This window comes from Tenrec ecaudatus, chromosome 16 (assembly GCF_050624435.1).
Source record: "Tenrec ecaudatus isolate mTenEca1 chromosome 16, mTenEca1.hap1, whole genome shotgun sequence".
Classification (NCBI taxonomy): Eukaryota; Metazoa; Chordata; class Mammalia; order Afrosoricida; family Tenrecidae; genus Tenrec; species Tenrec ecaudatus.
In genome coordinates, this window is record NC_134545.1 from 108,663,557 (window position 1) to 108,682,712 (window position 19,156).

The 19,156-nt window shown below is 54.8% G+C and overlaps 2 protein-coding genes across 5 annotated transcripts in view; one reads left to right on the forward strand and one right to left on the reverse strand.

The window, feature by feature from the left end:
• DOCK1 (dedicator of cytokinesis 1) overlaps positions 1 to 19,156 on the forward strand; it is a 434,492-nt gene that overhangs the window by 175,409 nt on the left and 239,927 nt on the right. The window lies entirely within an intron of this gene.
• INSYN2A (inhibitory synaptic factor 2A) overlaps positions 5,422 to 19,156 on the reverse strand; it is a 40,105-nt gene continuing 26,370 nt past the window's right edge. The window contains exon 3 of the mRNA XM_075534331.1: positions 5,422 to 8,144. Within this exon, the coding sequence (XP_075390446.1) occupies positions 7,958 to 8,144 (187 nt within the window). The 3' untranslated portion in view covers positions 5,422 to 7,957. The remainder of the gene's footprint in view (positions 8,145 to 19,156) is intronic.

Below are 19,156 nucleotides of genomic sequence, written 5' to 3' on the forward strand. Positions count from 1 at the left end.
ATTAAACCTGCTCTGGTTTTGTGCGTGGTGAACCGCAGCCCTCGGGGAGCTGCCTCTGTCTGCCCGTCTCACTCCTAGCCACCCCAGAACCGAGTCTCAGTGCCTGGGGTAGTGGGGCCAGTGTTTCAGAGCCAGAATGTTGGGGTCTGGGGGCTCTCCTGATGAAGAGTCTGTGCCACAGAGGTTTCGCTCAGTCTTCCGGATAGCTTCTCTCCACCTTTTTACCTGTGAGACGTCATTCATTAACTCTTATGTAGAAGGGGCTTCTGAAGTCACTGAGATACGCCGCCTAGCTGTGTTGATGTTCGGAGACCAGGTCTGCTAGGCGTCTGTCTGTCTGTCTGTCTGATGCAACATGTTTGGGCTTAGAGAACTACCTGCTCACTTTTGTCCAAGGAGTATTTTAACCCCAACGTCTTCAACCCTGACTCTCTCTAGTTTTTAGCGTGCGCGCTCCAGTGTCTGCCCGCGTTACCCGTAGGCTTGGTTTCTTACGGGAAAGAGTCACATGTCCGCCCCTGTTGGTCTCGTTGCCTTCCAGCTGGGGTGCCCATTTTTACAGACCTCAGAGGGTGGCATTTCCCAACGATGACTTCCCTACTCAGTGAACACAGAGCCCATGTGGAGAGTGCCGGCCTCCATGGCGTGCACTTACATCGTGCTGTAGGCAGAGAGGGACTTGTGAGCAGAGTCACTTGGCCCTCTGCAAGCAGAGTCTGACCAGAGCACTGGGCGTGTGTTGGTGCCTGGGGTCGGGTTCGCAATCAAGGGTGCTGTGTCCATGGCTGAGTCACCAGTAGAGAGCAAAGGAGCAGAAGAGACCCCTGCCGCCCCCGCTGCATCATGGTCCTCGGAACAGCCCAGTGCGTGACTCAGCGGCTCCGGTGGGCCGCCCGACATGCTCCCTTGTGCCATGGATTCTCAGCAGCTGTGAGCTGGACATGGACCAATTAGGAAACAGAGTCTTCCTGGTGAATTTGCTTCATGGGCAGATGGCTCTCTCGTTGTTCTGTGATCTCGATTCCTGTCTGACTGCTCCTCCATATGCTTACCTTCTATGATCCAGACACCTGTTTAAATACTGGGGGGGGGCACACATGAGCTCTGAGGAGCTGTCACTGGGGGACTCTAGGCACCCCCCAACACCCCGGGAAGCTCTGGCATTCCTGGCTCCCTGGGGTCTGGTCCTGAGGGACCTTGGAGGATTTCCATTGTAACCATCCTCAGGGGATGGCAATTCCCAAAGATGACAGCCCTGTCACACTGTAGCACAGCAGGGGAGCATGGCAGGTACATAGGCAGCTTGGAGTCGGACCAAGCCTGGTCTTGCTCTCGCTGACCTCCGGCTGGAACAGCTAGTGGTGTGCTGTCTCCACAGCACTCTGATTTTCTGCTGAGTCCCACAATGCACTGCAGCGGCCTCACCTCATTGACAGACAACAGCCGCAATTAGGGGAGCTATGAGGGAAGGTCCCAGGCTGCAACTGAGGGGTGAACAGCTCAGCTGGACAGGCTTCTCCCTCTGGCCCTCAGCCTCTAGGTCCAGCGTCTGCCTTGTACTGGCAATTTAACAAAGCTCTTTTCGGGCTACCAGTAAATGCCTGAGTGTCATGCCACTCTTCTGTGAGCCTCAACCAGAAGGCACTCCGATCCAACTCTGTGGGTCAGCAAACCCAGCTCCTCCTATAATGTGCCCACAGACAGCCTACTCCGCAAGCCGGCCTTCTGCCCCAAAGCACTCGGCTTTACTCGCTGTGTGGGCTGGGAAGTCGTCTACTGTTCCGTCTCTTGTTCTGGCCCCTGATTCTGCCACTGCTGCTCCCTTGACGCTCACTCCTCCGGTGCTCACACTGTCGGCGGGATCAAGGAGGTTCCCTGTGAAGGAATCTGGGGTCCAAAGGACATGCTCTGCTCCTCGCCCTTCTCGTACTGGTAGTGAGCTTTCCTCCATTCCTGTTTCTGTGGTGGCTCATTCTATTCTCAGCACAACAAAAGTAAACAACACACACAAACACATTCTCTGCCATCAAGTCCGTTGACTCACGGCAAGCCTCAAGTGCAGGGTCAAACTGTCCCAGTGAGATTCCAAGACATTGACCGCAGTAGAAAACCCCATCTTTCACCCATGGAGCAGCTGGTGGTTTTGGCCTGCTGACCGGTGTGTAACCACTGCACCCAGAAGAAGAGCCATTACAATTAACCCCGTACACAATCACTCGATGTCTTCTCCCACCTTCTCTTACCCACACCCACCAGGAAAGGGGCCTTAAGTGGCTGCTCTAGAGACTGTGGTCAGAAGAACCTCATTCAGTCATCCACTGCCCTGCACAGAGGCTGGCGGTCAAGTGGTGGGCTCCTAGCATCTGAGTGGAGGGCAGTTCTGGATTTGGTCTGCTCAATGGGCTTGTGGGAGAAATGGCAGATGGGGAGGACTCAAGTGAGCTGAGGAGAGAGTTCTAGCCTGGAGGGGACCCAGGTCCAGATGGTCATGCTGGTGTGAGAGACTACAGCATCTCACATTCCCACCGAGCATCTCCGGAGCGTGGCGTCTCCTCTCTGATGATGCACCCTCACCCCTTTGTGCTGTCAGCCGAATCGGAGGAGGATTGGGGTGCATCTTGTGCAGCACTCTGGCGCTCTCCATTTGAATCAGGCATCGCTGTGTGCTGAATTCCTCATGGCCTCGTCCTCTCTGGGAGGCTATTGATGAGAAAGAGAGCCAGGCAGGCAGCCCCGACGCAGGTGGGTGGACAGTGGGCCTTCTAGACTGGAAAAGCCACAGCACGTTCACAAGGCTGCCTGGCAACAGAGGCTGCCCTCTGGATGTGCTGCTTGCTTTCGGCCTAAATGTCCTGGAGACTGTCGGTGTATCAGCCTAAAAGTTCTAAGTAATCACTGATAATGGATCTAAATAAATAAGTAAATGAAAATGATTTTAAAAACCACCACAACAAAAAAAAACCCTCTTGGGTAGGCAGGCTCTGTGTAATGATTTATTACACGCGACTATCAACAATAAGACCTGAAATGGAAGCTGAAGGTCCATCAGATGAAGATATTGATGGAGATCGCTGGGTGGCCTGCCAATTGGTGCTAGCCTATGATGTACAGGATGGAGAACTGTGGGCTGCCACCCATAAATGGATCAATTGTGCCCTGCCCTGCTCTGTATGGCATAGGGGGCTCCATGCCATGACGCCAGCGGTTTGAACCCAGCAGCCTCTGTGTGGGAGGAGGAGGAGGAGGAGGCTGCCCTCTTAAATATCTTATCTCGGGAATCCCCAGGGGCAGTTCTATTCCGGCCTCTAACGTCGCCGTGTGTAAGAAGCAACTTGATGGCAGTCAGTTGGGTTTAGGAATTCTCAGCTAGATCTATGGTATGTTGTGAAACAATCCCATCATGCCACTGATTGCAGCTCATTTCCGTTAAATTCGCTTCATCCGGAATCTGCTGCACAAGACCTCTCTAACATGTTGAAGAGTGAGACTGATACTTTGAGGGCTAGGGTTGGCCTGGCCCAAACCTTGGTGAGTCTACTTAGGTACTTTGGATGTGTTGTCAGGAGAGACCAGTCCGTGGAGAAGGGTATCGTGCTTGCACGATGCTGGTACAATGGTACGATGCTTGGTAGAGGGGCAGTGAAAGCAAAAAAGGAAGGGGCTCAGCAAGGTAGAGTGACACGGTGGCTGCGATGTGGGCCTCAGACATCGCAACCATTGTGAGGACGGCCCAGGGCCAGGCGTGCTTCCTTCCGTAGGGCAGCTGAGTCAACCAACTTGGCAGCTCCTACCAAGAACAATAGTGGAATGCAGAATGCACTCAAGCATGGGATAAAAATACACCACGATCCGAAGCATTGTCTTTCTTATTTATTTTTCTTCCATTCAGAGGAAGAGCGGTCTTTCTTGCAGTGGTGGAGTCGCAGGTCCTTCGATGCCCACCAGAAATGGGGTGTCTGGCAGCCGCTTGGCTGCAGTCTGAGTTCCCCACCCCGCAGCCCTGCTGCTGCCTGGCATCTGAGGGCAAAACTCGGCTTGATTTGAGTGCGATGTAAGATTCCCGTTTCCCTTCCTGCTCCACCTGTTTACGAGCAGGCGGCCGTCAAGCGGCACGCGGCCCTGGCAGCACGGGGGGCTCCTGCGTCGCTGTACTAGGAGCTAGGTTGAAAGCAGCTGGGTTGAGTAGCTTGTGGTTCCTTCTCCTTTGAGATTCACCGCAGTGGTTGACCCTGCTGCGGCCGCTGCTTCTACATGGCCGGCTGCACTTTCTCCTCCTGGGCTCTTTCAACATGCAATCGCTTTTCCTGCTCCGGGGGCTAGAAACACAGCCAAATACTAGGAGTTACAAGTGTGTTGGGATGGAAGTTTGGGCCTCTGCTGAGACAAGGAACCTTCGTGGTGTCATGGGTAGAAGCCCTGGTGTTATAGTAGGTTCCCAAGGTCAGCAGTTTCAAACCACCAACCTGTCCTGGGGGGTGGGGGGTGAGAATTTCTACTTTAATAAAGAGTCTGTCTCAGACCCCACAGGGCCCATTCTACCCTGTCCCTGAGGTTCGCTGTGAGTCAGGCTTGACTTGGATGGCAGGGAGTATGGTAACTGGTCCAGCGGGAGGCACTGGGCAGGGCAGCATTTGGCTGAGGTCCCCCATTCAGCTGTGTGTACCAGGCTCTGAAGGGGATCCCTGCCTCCTCCCTGAGCACCTGCCAGCGATGGGCAGAGCTCTGATGGAGGGTGGGGCTCTGATGGGGGTAACTGCTGGCACAGGCACCTCCAAAGAGACCCTGACCCTGCGGACGTCAGCTTTGCCTTACACAGAAGGGGTGGCATGCCAAAGTGCATGTCCCATTTATTTCCAATTTAGTGGTATGTATGGTGGCCACAGCATCTGGGGTGGTGTGCCAAGGATGGGGTGCTGCTGGGCACCCTAGTTGGAACCAGTCACTTGACACTGGTTCAAGGACTATGACACAGTTTATGGCTTCGAGTCCAGCCAATTCTCAGAGCCTGGCAACCTGGTAGTAGGCAGGTAATGTGGGCCACCACCCGGACCTTGTGGCTGCCCACTCTCCTGCATGTGCAGGGGAAGGTCCGAGATCTGGAGTCCAAGTGCAGAGAGCTGGGCGTCCACTTCAGTGGCTGTGGCTCACATAGCAAGCACCTGGTGGTGGCTGGTTGGGTGGCTGAATGATTCTTGTTGTAGCTGTTTATCAGAAAACGAGGGCCTTTGGGGAAGTAGCAGATACCTGCCCCCTCCCTCCCAACCCTGGCCCCTCCGTTTTGTTCCTGCAGACAGACTTGGGCAGTTTCCTGCAGCCCTTTATGTCTTTGAAAGATCTGTCCCGGGCCATAAGTGACACAAAATGCAACCGTTTCTTTCTTTCTTTTTATTTAAAAATTAATAAAGAACTTAACGACAAGTTTAATAATTTAATCTCTATATGGAACGCCAAGTGTACATGTACATATGAAGGGACTGTCATGTTGACCTTGGATTGGAATCCTATGTTTCCACTGAAATCGGTCTGAGGGTCATCATCTGCTAGCAACACACTGCAATAGGACACGGAAGGCTTCGGACAATAACTGGCTCTCTCCTTGGGATATAAGTTGAGTCTTCCAGAACTTCCCTCCTGACTTGACATTCTGCTTTTGTCTGCTTCTGGCATTGGCTACTCTGAATCTGATCAGAGAGCTGCCGACCCACCCTTATTCCAGTTCTCACGTGGTGGGGGAGGGGGGGTCTTAGACCGCTAACTTGTTGCCTTTCTCCTCGCCTCAGTTAAAAACAGTATACAGTGCACTAAACATAGTCACTGACGCTCTGTCTACAAGGACACAATTGCACTTTCTCCGGCCGTCAGTCGCCACTTTATACTCCATGCTCTGCTCTCTTGACCGATAAGGGACATTGGGGCTTTCAGACAGGGACCCTTACTAAAGCCATCAGCTCCACAGCGAGGGGAGACAGGGCCCACGGTGCTGCCCTTCCCCATTCGAGTGCCCAGGGGCAATCCCTAACTAGCTGCCCACCCCCATGTTAAGAGGAATGGACTTGGCTTTCTCTGAGGAGGAGGCATAACGCCTTCCCCCTGTCCCTCTGTCAGCAGCCTTGGAATGTCCCCTTTCACTGTGCCTCTGTGTCCACCTTTCTTGAGGAAGGACATGGGCTACACGGGGTTAAAACAGGGGTGATGACCCCTTCAAGTGATGCCCAGGGCACTTAGGGCACCTGACCCACCTGCTGCAGCTTAGACCCAACTGTGACTGTGGCACGGCTGGAGTCACCCAGGAATGCCCCCGGGGTGCTCTTCTTCTCCGTTCCGCGTGTCCACTGACCCCTCCCAAAACACTTAGAACTAGAGACGGACTCACTGTTGAGTCAGGAAGTAAATGTGGCGAGAAATCGTGCCAATCTGAAACAGACAGACAAACAAAAACACCTAAGGAAGTCCCTCCCATGGAGGGGAGCCTCTCCTTTCTGGCCTCGCAACAGGCGGTCCAGCAGGTCAGCGCTGGGGGCTGGACGGACGCTTGGCGGCTGGTGTCCTCAGGTGGTTCCGACTATTTGAAATCCAAGTCGTGCCCCCTCCCCACAAGGCAGCGTAAGCTTTCCTATCATGAAAGGCAAAAAGGAAAAAACAAAACTGATCGACAAAAGTTATCAGTCGCCCCAGGGTTTGGGGTTTTCCTATAAAAAGAGACTTGCAAATTGTGCAAAGGAAGGAGTGAAAAAATAAAGGAATGGAAATTCCCAGCACGGTGAGGAATACAGAGAGAAGTCCAGGGGTGGCGTTGTTTATTTAAAAAAATAGCTAAAAACGTCGATTCACAGCTTTTCCCTAAAATGTCACTGCGGGACAATGTGTCGGCTGACCGTGGGGGACATGGGGCGTGGGGGCTGGTAGCAGCTAAACTAACCACGTGGTTTCTCGCTGAGCTGGCCGGGGTTCCCGGAAGGCTGATGAAGCGAGAGGGGGAGTCGGTGAAACATTGGCTGAGCTGACAGCAGCGTACCATGTGTCCGAAGAGGGATCCTCGGTGAGACAAGAACACTTTGGGGTGGGGGCGGGGCTTCTCGGCCCCTCTTTATCCAGCAGTGACTAGCTCTCCGTCTCTTCTGGAGTGCTCGCCAGATTCATCCTTCGGCCTGGCGGGGACCAGAAGATCCAACAGCAGGCCTGTGATGGTCTCATGTACGAAGGCTCCGACCCTGTCCACTCGCCACAGCGAAAGACGGGTCCCCTTGACCGGGGAGACTCCTGGCTGCTGGGCGTTTGGAAAATGAACAGTAAACGCATCTTGGGTTTGGGGGTGGCGAGGAGGGCGGGTCTGAGGTGTGGCATGGGGAGCGGTGATGCGGTCGCCGGGCAGGGAGCTACAGCACATGAAGGGCAAGTATACACATTGTCACATTTGTGAGAGGGATTAATCGTGGTCTCCGGACCACTTGGGGAAAAAATTGTGCTTTCTCCAGAATTGGGTGTGCTGAAAACGGCCCCGCCCCCTGCGTATTTGCAAAACGAAATGCAAAATGATGTCCTCCGCAAACGTAAGGTCGTCGCTGCTTTGCGATTCTTATTTCATGGGAAGTAAAGGCTCGGACCGAACACTGCGCTCCGGCTATGCACGGAGAGACTGCTGCGGCCCATCCGTGGGTGGGCCACGTGGTTCTCACAGGTCTAGGGAGGAGGCTGGGGCCGAGAGAGTTTTTAACCGGTCTTCATTGGTGCCAGTTCAACTCCCACAGCAGCACTCTGCCAGGAGCAGCTGGCGAGGTGTGGGTTGGGGGGTCAGTGCCTGGTGCCCGGCGGGTCATCTGTTCTGGTGCTCAGGGGAGAGCGTGACCCTGCCTAAGCCAACACCAGGCTGCGGCCCATCCCATGGGTCTCGGAAAAGGCTTCACCTGACTCCGGGGGGGTTCCAAAGGCGGCCTTTCGGTTCCGAACATGGTGAGTTTCATAGGAACCAGAGTTTCCATCTGGCGTGCTTTTTAGATTCCGTTTTGGATTTTTGCTTGGGAGTGGAGGAGGTGTACGTCTCCTGAGAGTAAGGCAAGGGTGCGACCTGAGTTTCCTCAATAGAATGGAGTTTCCTCAGAACTGGTTGGAGCTTGTCTTCTTGCTGCTTAAAATCCAGCTCCACACTGGAAAGGAAAGAGAGGGGAACAGTTCAGTGCTGGGGGACAAAGACCCCAGTTGGGGCACCAAGAGTGTGGTCCTATCCTGCCAGGCTCATTGCAGGTGACAATGAGGGCACTCCCTGTCCTGCCCATGCCATCTGGACACGACTTCGCAGGGCGTTTTATTGAAGCATCTCTCTGGGCTCAGGCCGGAGGCCCTGTGACAGTCCTGGAACAAGGGCTCTTTCTTTGCAAATGGACTTCATTTGCGTTCAGTGTCAGCCGCTGAGATGGAAGAAGTGACAGGAAGTCTATCATCTTAGAGAAAGAGACAGACCTCACACATCCACGTCAGGAGACACAGTAGTAGGCAGCCACAAGTAGGCACCTTTGGGGGCCTTCTTAGGGGATGTGGGTGCCACCGTATGGAAACCAGCAGGTATGGGGCCCTCTGCCCCTGTGTAGCACTCATAAGATCTGAGAACTCTCTCTCTTGAAGCCGCCATGAAAGGAGAGGACCTGGCTTACCTTTTCCACGGAAGAGCCCAAGTGCCTGCCATTGTGCCAGCAGTGGACTCCTTGAGGGAGTGCTCTGGACCGAATTGGGCCTCCCCCAGCACCGGGTCCACCTGGCTGGGCCTGCTGCTCCCTGGTCTGCAGTCAGTTGTATGATGGCGGTTTGTTTGTTTGTTATTGAATGAGGTGGTCTTCTCCCACCCACCGTGGGATCTGATGTTCTAAGGTGTCTAGGGAGGGCTACGGATGAAAAATGGGGGCTTCTACTCCTGTAAAGAGCCACAGTCTTGGAAACGGACAGGGCCAGTATCAGCTCAATGGCAGTGACCTGGTTTCGGCTCCAGAGTCAGAGGCAGCACCTTACCCGGCCACAGCCCTGATCAGATGTCAAGGGTGAATGGGCCTGTATCACCTTCCATCTTAAGAAGAGATCAAAGGAGAAAGAAGTGAGTTGAGACAGGGGGGCCGTGACCCCCCCTCCCAAGAGAGGCTGTGTGCAAGTGGCATTCATTCTTTGGACCCAGGGCCCTCGAGCAGAGTCGTCGTTGGCCCAGGGGAAGGTTGACGCCAAGACAGTAGGGACATTTGGGCCCCCAGACGTTGAAAGGAGACAAGGACCTTCCTGCAGCGCACAGAGAAAAAGCCTTCCCTTTGAGGTGGCACCCCAGATTCAGCTTTCTAGCCTCCTCAATGGGGAGAAGAAAAGAAATCCTGTTCAGGATTCCTCCCTCTTGTGGTGGTGTGTTCTGGCAGCACGGGAGAGCCAAGGCATTGAGGCATGACCATTGTGGATGTTGTCCGTTTTTTCCAACAGCCATCCTCCGGGACATTTTCAGGCAAAAATGACATGCAGTGGCAGTGGCACTCTGGGGCCAGCGTGCCGGCACGAGCCATAGGGACTGCCCGCCATGGCCTTGGGTGTGATGGAAGAATGGTGGGGCTGAAGCCGGGTTTCAGAACATCCTTTTCAAAGCCATGAAGAGAGGGGTCCTTGAGGCCATCTCTGAAGGTGGCATGCACTTGCTGTGAGGACCCCTCTCTTCGTGGCTTTGAAAGGGGTCACTGACCCAGCCACCCCTCACAGACCCTTAGCAGGGCCCTGGGCACACTGGGGCAGGCCCCTATCTCAGGTGCCTTCTTTCTGAAAGGATCCCAGCACTGAGCCCTACCCTCCCTCCGCAGTCTGTTCTAAGCTCCTCCCACGTCTGCTCTGCATACCACACTGCCTGCAGGCGCGGTGACAAGGACGAAACACAAGCTGGGACTGTCTCACAGCCAGTGGAACCATCGGCCACTTAGAGCAACATGAAGCCCTGCAGGTTTCTCTCTCCCCGCCATCAAGCCACTGCTGACTCGCAGCGCCCCCTGTGGGATTCCGGGGCTGTGGCTGTGGCTGTGGACGGAAGTAGAAAGCCCAGTCTTTGTCTCTCGGAGCTGCTGGTGGTTTCCAGCTGCCGACCATGAGGATTGCAGTCCGAAGCATAGCCGGGACGCCTCCAGGGCTCTGTAGAGGCTCACTCATCCGCTCGTGGCTCTCCTAAATGAGGGCATTTTGGAGATAAAACAGCCACCCGATATTTTCAGGTGTTTAAGACATTCAAGAGTTCAAGGGGCATCTCCCAGGCCACTTTCTGTGTTATAGCCGCTCTCTCACTTTTTCCCATTGTCCGGAGACTGGAATATTACTTGGAAATTAACAACAAATTGGGGGCTAGTGACCCCTCACTTCCAACACAGGCATGGTATCTTTCCTTTCTGCTCTGAGGGGCTCCTGTGAGTGACGTCACCATGCACACAAGCAGGATGAGCCCCCCCCCCCAACCTGTGTGGCTCTCCAGGATGTGGTCACTGAGGCGCAGCCAGTGAGCTAGTGGTTAAGCATTGGCTGTGATCTACATGGTTGGATCCGCAGGTCCATAATTCGAAACCACCAGCCACTCCAAGGGAGAAAGACAAGGCTTTCTGTTCCCAGAAAGAGCTGCAGTCTCGGGAACACACACACAGGGGCACTTCTCCCCTGCCCTGCAGGGTCTCTGTGAGTCAGCATTGACTTCGTGGCAGTGAGTTCGGGTTTCTTGGATTTGAGGTACCGGCACTTTTCAGAGGAATTCTTGAAAGTACAAATCAAAGGGCCTGGGGCGCTCACGGAGGCAGAGTCGGACGTCTGTCTTGGAGTAGCAAGATCCGAGGGTCAGCAGGGTCCCTCCCCATAGGACACCAGAGAGCCCATATCCTTTGCAGGAGGGGAGAGACGCCCACAGCCTTGGTGCTCTGAGTCCACAGTGTTGAAGGGTCTTGTAAACAGTGAGAGGCTGGTCACACATCCTTCCTCTTGTCGCCCCCTCGCTGGGATCAGGTCATTGCTACAACCCAGTGGCTCACCGTTCCACTCTATGGACCCTGGGGTCCCACAGGAGTCGCCTAGCCAGCTACCATCTTCCCTGAAGAACAGCCTGCCTCGGGGCATTTGAGGCATTTGACAAGGGACACAAACCCCTCCGACTGAGTTCGTGAGATGCTGTCTGTCACCTGCAGCTGGGGGCTTCAGAGGCCACCAAGGCGCCCGGTGATGCTTGCAGCTGCCTGTCCACTCAGCACCAGCTCAACAGCCCCAGTGAGGTTCCGCGTTATTAGATCGGAGACGCGGTGCTGGCATTTCATAGGTTCGCAGTGCAGTCCTGGGCACCTATAATTATTGAATTCCCATTAAGCAACTTCACTGGGAATCCTGTTATTAAGTAATTTATCACACCGCGATACCGTGTAATCATAGAGTAATCTAATCTGAGGACTTGTTAACAAAATGACTCGACTTTTAGCTGTCAGGTTGAATCCTCTCTGCCCGCCCGATCCGAGGCTCCGGGAAGCTGCACCCCGGAAGGGAGAGCGTGTATGCAGGGCTGCAAACAGCCGCTGCTCTTCTCCCCAGCGGAGCTTGTGGGGGGCCCTTCCGGCTGTGGGGCAATGTGCGTCTCCCCCTTTTCACAGAGAACCATAGGCCAGGGTAGGACCGCCTCTGTGGGCTTCCTGGACCAGGACCTTAAAGACTGGGACACTGGGGAGCTCAAACTGCTGGCCCTGCCGTTTGCCCCTCAACGCAGATCCCTGGACATCACCAGGGTTTCCTGGTGCAGCGGTCCAACAGCCACACCGCCGGGGAGGGGCGTGCACTTGCCACGTCCTGGGCGAACAGCACGCCTCTTTGCGCTGCGACTTCTGGTGTGGAGAGCATTCGCATGAACAGCAGGAGGGAGCCGAGCTGCCAGTCTGAGTCCGAGGTGGGCAGCTGGCCCAGGAGGGCAGTGCCAGAAGTTTAGACACCCTGCCAGTCCTTCCATCTGAATAGCCAGGAAGAAGTACCTGCTGGCCTGGTGGGAGGAGACTTGGTTCGACATCACTGGTCCCTTGGGGACTGCTCTTTGGAGCACACACCCCACCTCTCTCCCTGGCAAAGATGGGGAGAGCAGGCTGCCTGGTGACATGGGGCTCATACCTGGGCTTCACTGATCAGATTGACTGACACCCATGGGGACCCAGGGTGGGTGGCCAGAGGGATGACGGCGTCAGCGTCCTTGCTGATCCTTGTCCCCAGCCCTGGACCCTCCAGGCCAGCATGAGTTCCTCCTTCTCTGGCGGTCTCCAGAGGATCTCCCACCTGGCTTCCTGCGCATCTCCTTGTCTGTACTGACTGCACTGTGTGACTTGCGTCCTATGTTTCCAGCTCCGCCCTCTAGAGTGCATGGGCCCTGACCGGATCAGCACAGGCCTCCTGCTCAACCTTGTCTTCCCGCCATCCAAGCAGCGCCTGGGTCTCAGGCCACCAGAAAGCCACAGGCTGTGCAGCCCCTGCTGATGAAGGCCACGTTTCTCAGGAGGCATTTCCAGAGCCTTTTCAGAGATGGGCTTGACCCTCCCACCTTTCAGATAGCAGTTTGTCACTCAGCTCCCTCGGGGATGGTGGGGGGTGGGGAGGGGTCGTGGAGCCAGTGACTGAGAACAGAGCGCTGGAGACAGTCTGCCTCGGCTTTCACTCCCAGACCCCTGGACGGCGGTCCCTTCCCAGCACAGCCGTGTTGCCCTTTCTCCTCCTGCGAGGAGCTCCCTCAGTACAAAGAAGAGCACTCACTGAGGCAGCATCCTGGCCCACTCCCCATCTCTTCCATTAGAATGTGCGCCAAGAAGATTCTAGAAAATTTCCCCCAAATAGATGCTCACTAGAAGCTTCCCTAGATTGAACTGATTGTCGCTGAAATCCAACTTCGAGGATGTCTGGAGGAAGGTGGGGGGTCACCAAGGGCTGTTCGCGAGTGGCAGGCTGCTCCTCTTGCGCTGCTGGGGTGGGGACCTGGAGCACCGCGCTGTTCTGTAGAGCCCACCCCTGCCTACAAGGCTTATTGCCTGTGTAAGACACGGATACAACCAGGGCTTGTGTTGTCCCCAAAACTGTGTGACAGGCATGTTATCTGCATTCTTGTCCTGCAGATAGAGGAACCACAGACAAGCTGTCTTTCTTCCAGGTGTGGGTCCCATGCTGTGTGGTCTCCCAGAACTTCTGCAGACCCTGGGGGCCAGCAGCAATGCGCATTCTGCTCTGGGTTAAGACATTTGTGAAGCCCCTTTTGGGGGTGCCTGGCCCCACACACTCTAGAGTAAATCTCTTCAGAAAAGTCCAAGTCTGCTCTTTGACGGGATGAGGCTGTCCACGCTGGATGTGGCTCGCTCCCTGTGCTGGGCGTCTTGGGCTGTAGCCTGCAGAGTCGGCCTATGGGAAGAGAAGGTCCAGGAACTGCCGGTGAGGGGAAGAGGACATTTTTGCGCAGCTGGGTCAGACCCTGGGTGTCATCACCATGACCTTCAGGAAGCTGCTGCTTCCCAGGGGAGGTGTGAAGCAGGTCCTCCGGGCCGTCTCGGGGACCTGGGCCACCTGGGCCAGACGGTGGTGCCTGGGTGTTTGCAAGCAATGTTGGCAGCCCCATGGACTCCATTTAATTTCTTGAGTTGGTCTTTTCCTCTTGAAAGGGAAGCTTCTGACAGCTTTACCCAGAAGCCATTGCTGGAGCCCTGCTCCCTGTCCTTCCTGAGACCACGTGGGCCAGGTCTGTAGTAGCACTTGGCCGCCACCCCCGCCGTTTGGTGGCGGACGCGTTCTCGAATCACCAGTTTGTACTACAGTTGTCTGATGTGCCTATAAATACTCAGGCCCTGCCACCCTCTCTCCGCCAGCTGTCGCCTCAAGTTAATTTAGGAGGCACACACTGGAAGTCTCTCTCTCCAATCTCCTTTCTGTAGTTGGGGGCTAAAAGCAGGTGAGCTTGGCTCCCGGGCTTCTGCCTGTGTTAAGGCATGGAAGGAGCCCTGTCAGCCCCCCTTCCTCAGGCATGGCATTGGCAGCGCCAGCGGCATGGTGCAGGGCACCACTGAGCCTGGCCCTAGGCGTATGTGCTTCAAGAATGAGATTGCAGAGTCCCCATTGGGCACCAAGCTTGGCACTGACGGGCAGCCAGGGTGGACCCAGAAATAGTGATACAGATGGTCATCCAGTAATATTTCTGCCAGAAATAGATGGGCATCCAATAGGATTACTGTCGGAGATACCTGGGCATCCAGTAATATTATTGCAGAAAATAGAAAGACTGCCAAAAATATTAATATTAGAACTAGATGGGCATCCAGTATTATTAATATCAGAAATCCAAGGGCATCTGGTAATATTCCTGTCCCAAATCGAAGACCATCTAATAGTATTAATAAAAGAAATAGGTGGCCATCCAGTAATAGTATTGCCGGAAATACCTGGACATCCAACAATATTATTGCCGGAAATAGAAGGTTATCCAATAGCATTAATAAAGGAAACAGATGGACATCCAATAATATTAATACTGGAACTAGATGAGCATCTAATAATATTAATAATAGAGAAGGGCATCCAATACTATTTCTGCAGGAAGTAGAAAGGCATCCAGTAATATTAATATAGAAACTTGATGTGCATCCAACTAATATTAATATCAGAAATAGAAAAGCATCCAGAATATTAATACCAGGAATACATGGGCATCCCATTATATTAATACCAGAACTAGAGGGGCATCTGATAATATTAATGCCGGAAATTGCTAGGCATCCATTTAAGATGACTGCTGGAAATTGATGGGCCTCCAGTAGGATTAATAGCAAAGATAGAAGGACATTCAGTTGTATTAATGCCAGAGACAGGCCAAATCAAACTCATGGCTATGGAGTCGATGCCAACTCAGAGCAACCCTACAGGGCTGGGTAGAACTGCCCGGGCGGGTTTCTGACACCGTAACTCTTTTCAGGAGTAGAAAGCCTCACCTTTCTCCCTTGCAAGATACCCATTTCTATCATTACCAGACATAGATGGGGATCCAGTACCATTAGTCCTGGAGATCGATGGGCATCCATAGATGAGGATTGGATGTCTGAACTCTAAGATGTAGCCCCTCGCCTGGTATGCCAAGTGGGGAGTCCGGATTGCCGTTAAAGGAGCACTCACTACGTTTCCCAGGTACAAATGATGCCTGAGGTGTCCGGAGTTCTCCCAGCACCTGCCCTTTCCAGACGCGTCCCTCATCTCCCTGACCGTAGCAAAGACCCACTTCCTTTTAAGATCGCCCCATGCACCCTTCTCAAGTGGCCAGGGTAACTGCTTGGCTACTAGCCAACTGAAAGGGAGGTAGTTGGAACACACCCAAGCAGCTCGGGGGAGAAGGCCTGGCCCTGCTAACCGCCAAGGACACCCTGGGGATGTGCTGTTCTGACCATACATGGGGTCTCCATGAATTGGCGCTAATCCTTTGGCACCCAGCCTCCCTTCCCCCACCACTCCACCCTGCGACAGCCCCTCACCTGCCCCTTTCGGTGGCATTCAGACACCAGTCTAGCGCCCAGCCCCATTCTACACCCTTGGCCTGGAGGCAGCCCAGATTCGGGAGCTAGAGCGTCCATACAGGGAAGCCCCCCCGAGCTTGGCATGCAAACACTGCTGCCTTATTTATCATCTCGGAGCAGGAAGGAAGGGGCCAGGTGACTAGCGAGGCGAGCATTCCGTATATTTACGCCGCTCTTTCAGCAGATCAGAGATGGCTCCGCGCAGCAACTAGAAGAGATCAATAACCGTCCCACCAACTGAGCCTGCCTGTGCCCCGCCGTTTCCTCCCTCGGGGAAGAAAGAGCACTGGCCCTACCGACCGAAGAGACCCACAGCCGTCCTGCGTCTCTAGCTTAGTGACAGTCTCTTGCCTGCCCAGCTGCCTCTCCTCGACTCATTTTGATGACAGGCAGCCCAGAGAAGGCAGGTAACTTGGGGCCTAGAACTGCCGCCCCCCTCCCCCGCCCCCCGCTGGTCCACTGCCCAGCCCTCCTCGGCTGCAGCCCAGCACACTGCTCTCTATTTCATGAGGCTAGCCAACAGGCGGCGGTTTGGACCCAGGAGACAAGTGCGGCGGTGTGCTTCCACCAGCTCTGGGCTCCCCGTGGGGGCGGTCCACTTTGCCCCGCATGGGGTGGACTCTGAGTTAGAGCCCACTCTAGGGAAAGGGGGCTGCTGGTCTGTTTTTAAGAAGGTGAGTGGCTTGCAGCTCTCGGTCACGCCCACGGTGTCAGCAGCACTATGTTTTTCAGGGTTGGCGGCGGCTGGCCATTTCAGAGGTAGAGCCTTTCTGCCAAAGGACTAGTGGACGCACTCAGATAGCCATCCTTTCCACGTCAGCTGCCCACCCAGAGAGACTCCTGCCATCAGGCGGTCATTCAGTGGCCCTTGACTGACTTAGGGCAGTCGTGGGGTCGGCCTGGGGTGCCACCCAGATGCTGCAGTGACTGAGTTGGGCAACCACCTTGCTTGCCTTTCTCCCTCGTTCACCTTGGTCTGGAGCTCCACTTCAAACCTGTGCAGCATCCTTGCAGTTCGCAGCCACGCGACATTTACCACCGCGCCACCGGGCCTCTCTCTGTTCCCGGATCAGTGGGTGGTAGAGGACGGTGGAAACACGTTAGCTTGCGGTTAATCAAAACACTAGAAATATCATATGATTTAAATTTTAGTTGGAAACAAAATGTAACCGCCGCTTCCCTCGCAGTGAAAATTCCTGTTAGGCTCCATCAGCAGGGATGTCCTAACTCAGCAAGGCCATTAAAGCCGAATAGCCAGACACGAAGCTGCCTTCATTTGGAGAAACACTGGAGCAGGAGGGCTCAGGGGATGCCGGTTTGGTTACCCCTGGGGAACTCTCGGTACAGACTATTGTGTCCTGTGCACATCAGAAAACCTATGTTTTTGCCTTGTTTGGGGCAGAACTCGCTTGATTTCCACGGGATTCTTGAAGCGGTTTGGATGCAGCAAACCCCGTGCTTCTGCCTTGCTCATGCAAAATAAACTAAGAGTTTTTCAAGTCAACCTGGCCTCTGGCTTTGGCTGCAACAGTGACTGGCAATCCCAGACCCTGGTCCCAGCAACATTGGGTCAGCAAGCAACAAACAGCTGGAAGTTGGGGCTCCACCTTTGGGGTGCACGGTTCCCAGAAGGGCTGGCTTCTCTCACTTAAACTCTGTGGGCACCCCCTCCAGGGAAAACCAGCAGATCCCAGCCCGGCTGGGCGAGCTCTGCATCATCTTCACTGAGGGCCTGGCCAGACACTGCACTGCCCTCCTGGCCCGTCCGCTCTGGCTTTCAATGAGAGGACCCAGGCACCCCAGCTGACGCCTTCTGCTCAGACCTGCGGTGTGTGTCCCTGGGCAGCACCAGGGGCCAGTGTGAGCCCACTCTTCAGGGTACCCCAGGCCTCCTCTCTTCTGGCCCAACTCCTCTCCCGAGGACTGGAAGTAGACTCAGCCCCAGCAGCGACTGGAACTCTAGTCCCTGAGTCCCCAGGGAGTTTCACAGGTGCAGAGCCAGTAAACACTGGATCCTTCCCATATTTAGCACCTCGGAAAATTTCCATAGTCCTCGAAAAGCACATTGTATTTATTTTCCTCGTGAAACCGGCACTGCAGCTCCCACCCTTTGTGATGAGACAGGGGCAGGGGGTGGCATGCTGCTTCACCCCATTGCCCTCGAGCCTGTGGGCTCCAAAGGACAAATCTAAGCCTTTCCCAGCGTGGCACCCCATCAAGACTCTCCTATTCCCTCAGGGGTCAGCCCCGCTGATGGAAGAGCATCCCAGCTGATCAGCCAACTGCCTTCCTTCCATCCATGCACACTCTGTCCCTCCCTTCCTCCCTCCCATCCACCTACCCATTCTCCCTTCCTCACCTCTTTCTCCCCACTCTCCCTCCTTTCTTTCTTCCTCCCTCTCTCCTTCCTCCTTTTCTCCCCTCTATCCATCCACCCACATCCATCTGCCCTCCCTCCCACCTTCCCTGACTGTGACGTGGCTGTCTGTGTGCCTGGAAGACTCCTCTCTGTCATCTCCCTCTTGTTACCATTGGCGTAGGTGCTTACAGTATGGGGTGAGCCTGGGCGGCCTTCCCTGGGACTCGCCCTGTCTCCTGGGAGGCCCTGGGTAGATCCATCACCCCCGAGCGGAGAACCCTAGGCATTGCGTCAGACTGCCCATTGCAACGAGGAAGACGTGGCAGGGCCAGGGAGCACTTGGCAGGCTCCCTCCGAAGCGGTGGTGGCAGCCGACTGGGGACACATGGTGTCCAAGCTCAGCCCTGTGTCCATCCCCCACTCAGGGTGGCCTTGGTGATACAGAAATAAAGACGCAGAGGGTGCCCCCACACCCGGACTGACACTCCTTTCAAGTCTTGCAGCTGGCACTACCCTCCGCTTACGCCCCAAAGATGCCCATTTAGCTCTGAATCAGCAGGATTCACGATTTTAAACGCTGGCCTTCATTCCCCCGGAACCTTTGCGTCAAGGTTGGCACACGCTGTTTTCATAGGAACACGCACGGCTGGACCTGCGCTGCCCCGAGACCCCCTCGCGGAGGAGGGCGGCAATGGACCTGCCAGGGGTGTGTCTCAGCTCCTCTCAGGGTTCAAACCCAAAGGCGGATCATCTCTCGGGTGATTCACCCCTTCATCCCCACAAAAGAATGACCCAGAGGGACTGGACCCCAACAATGCCCCGTCACCTGCAGAAATCATTGTCAGTCATTTATCCTTGGGGCATTCTCGTTGCCCCCAATCATTCCTTACAACATATTCTGGCAAGGCCCGTGGAAGCTCAGGCAAAACAACACACAGCAATGTTTCCCCAAAGGAAGGGGAGACTCGAGGCCCTGTTAATCTTCTTTCAGGCAGAGATGATCTTAAATTAGAATTCCCTGCCTGACAATCGAAGGAATGTCCTCTTGAGGGAAAAAGGAAAATAGAAAAAGAGGGAGCGGGGGAGACTGATTGGTGTCCACCACCTCAACACGTCCAGCGATCAGAATGCTCACGTTTGGGCCTCGGGGTTCCTGGGGAGGAGTCTCTACCAAGGGAGGGCTGTCAGGTGTCACTGAAAGCCACGTCCAGGCGCCTTAAGGCTGTCTCTGCGACCGACCGGACAT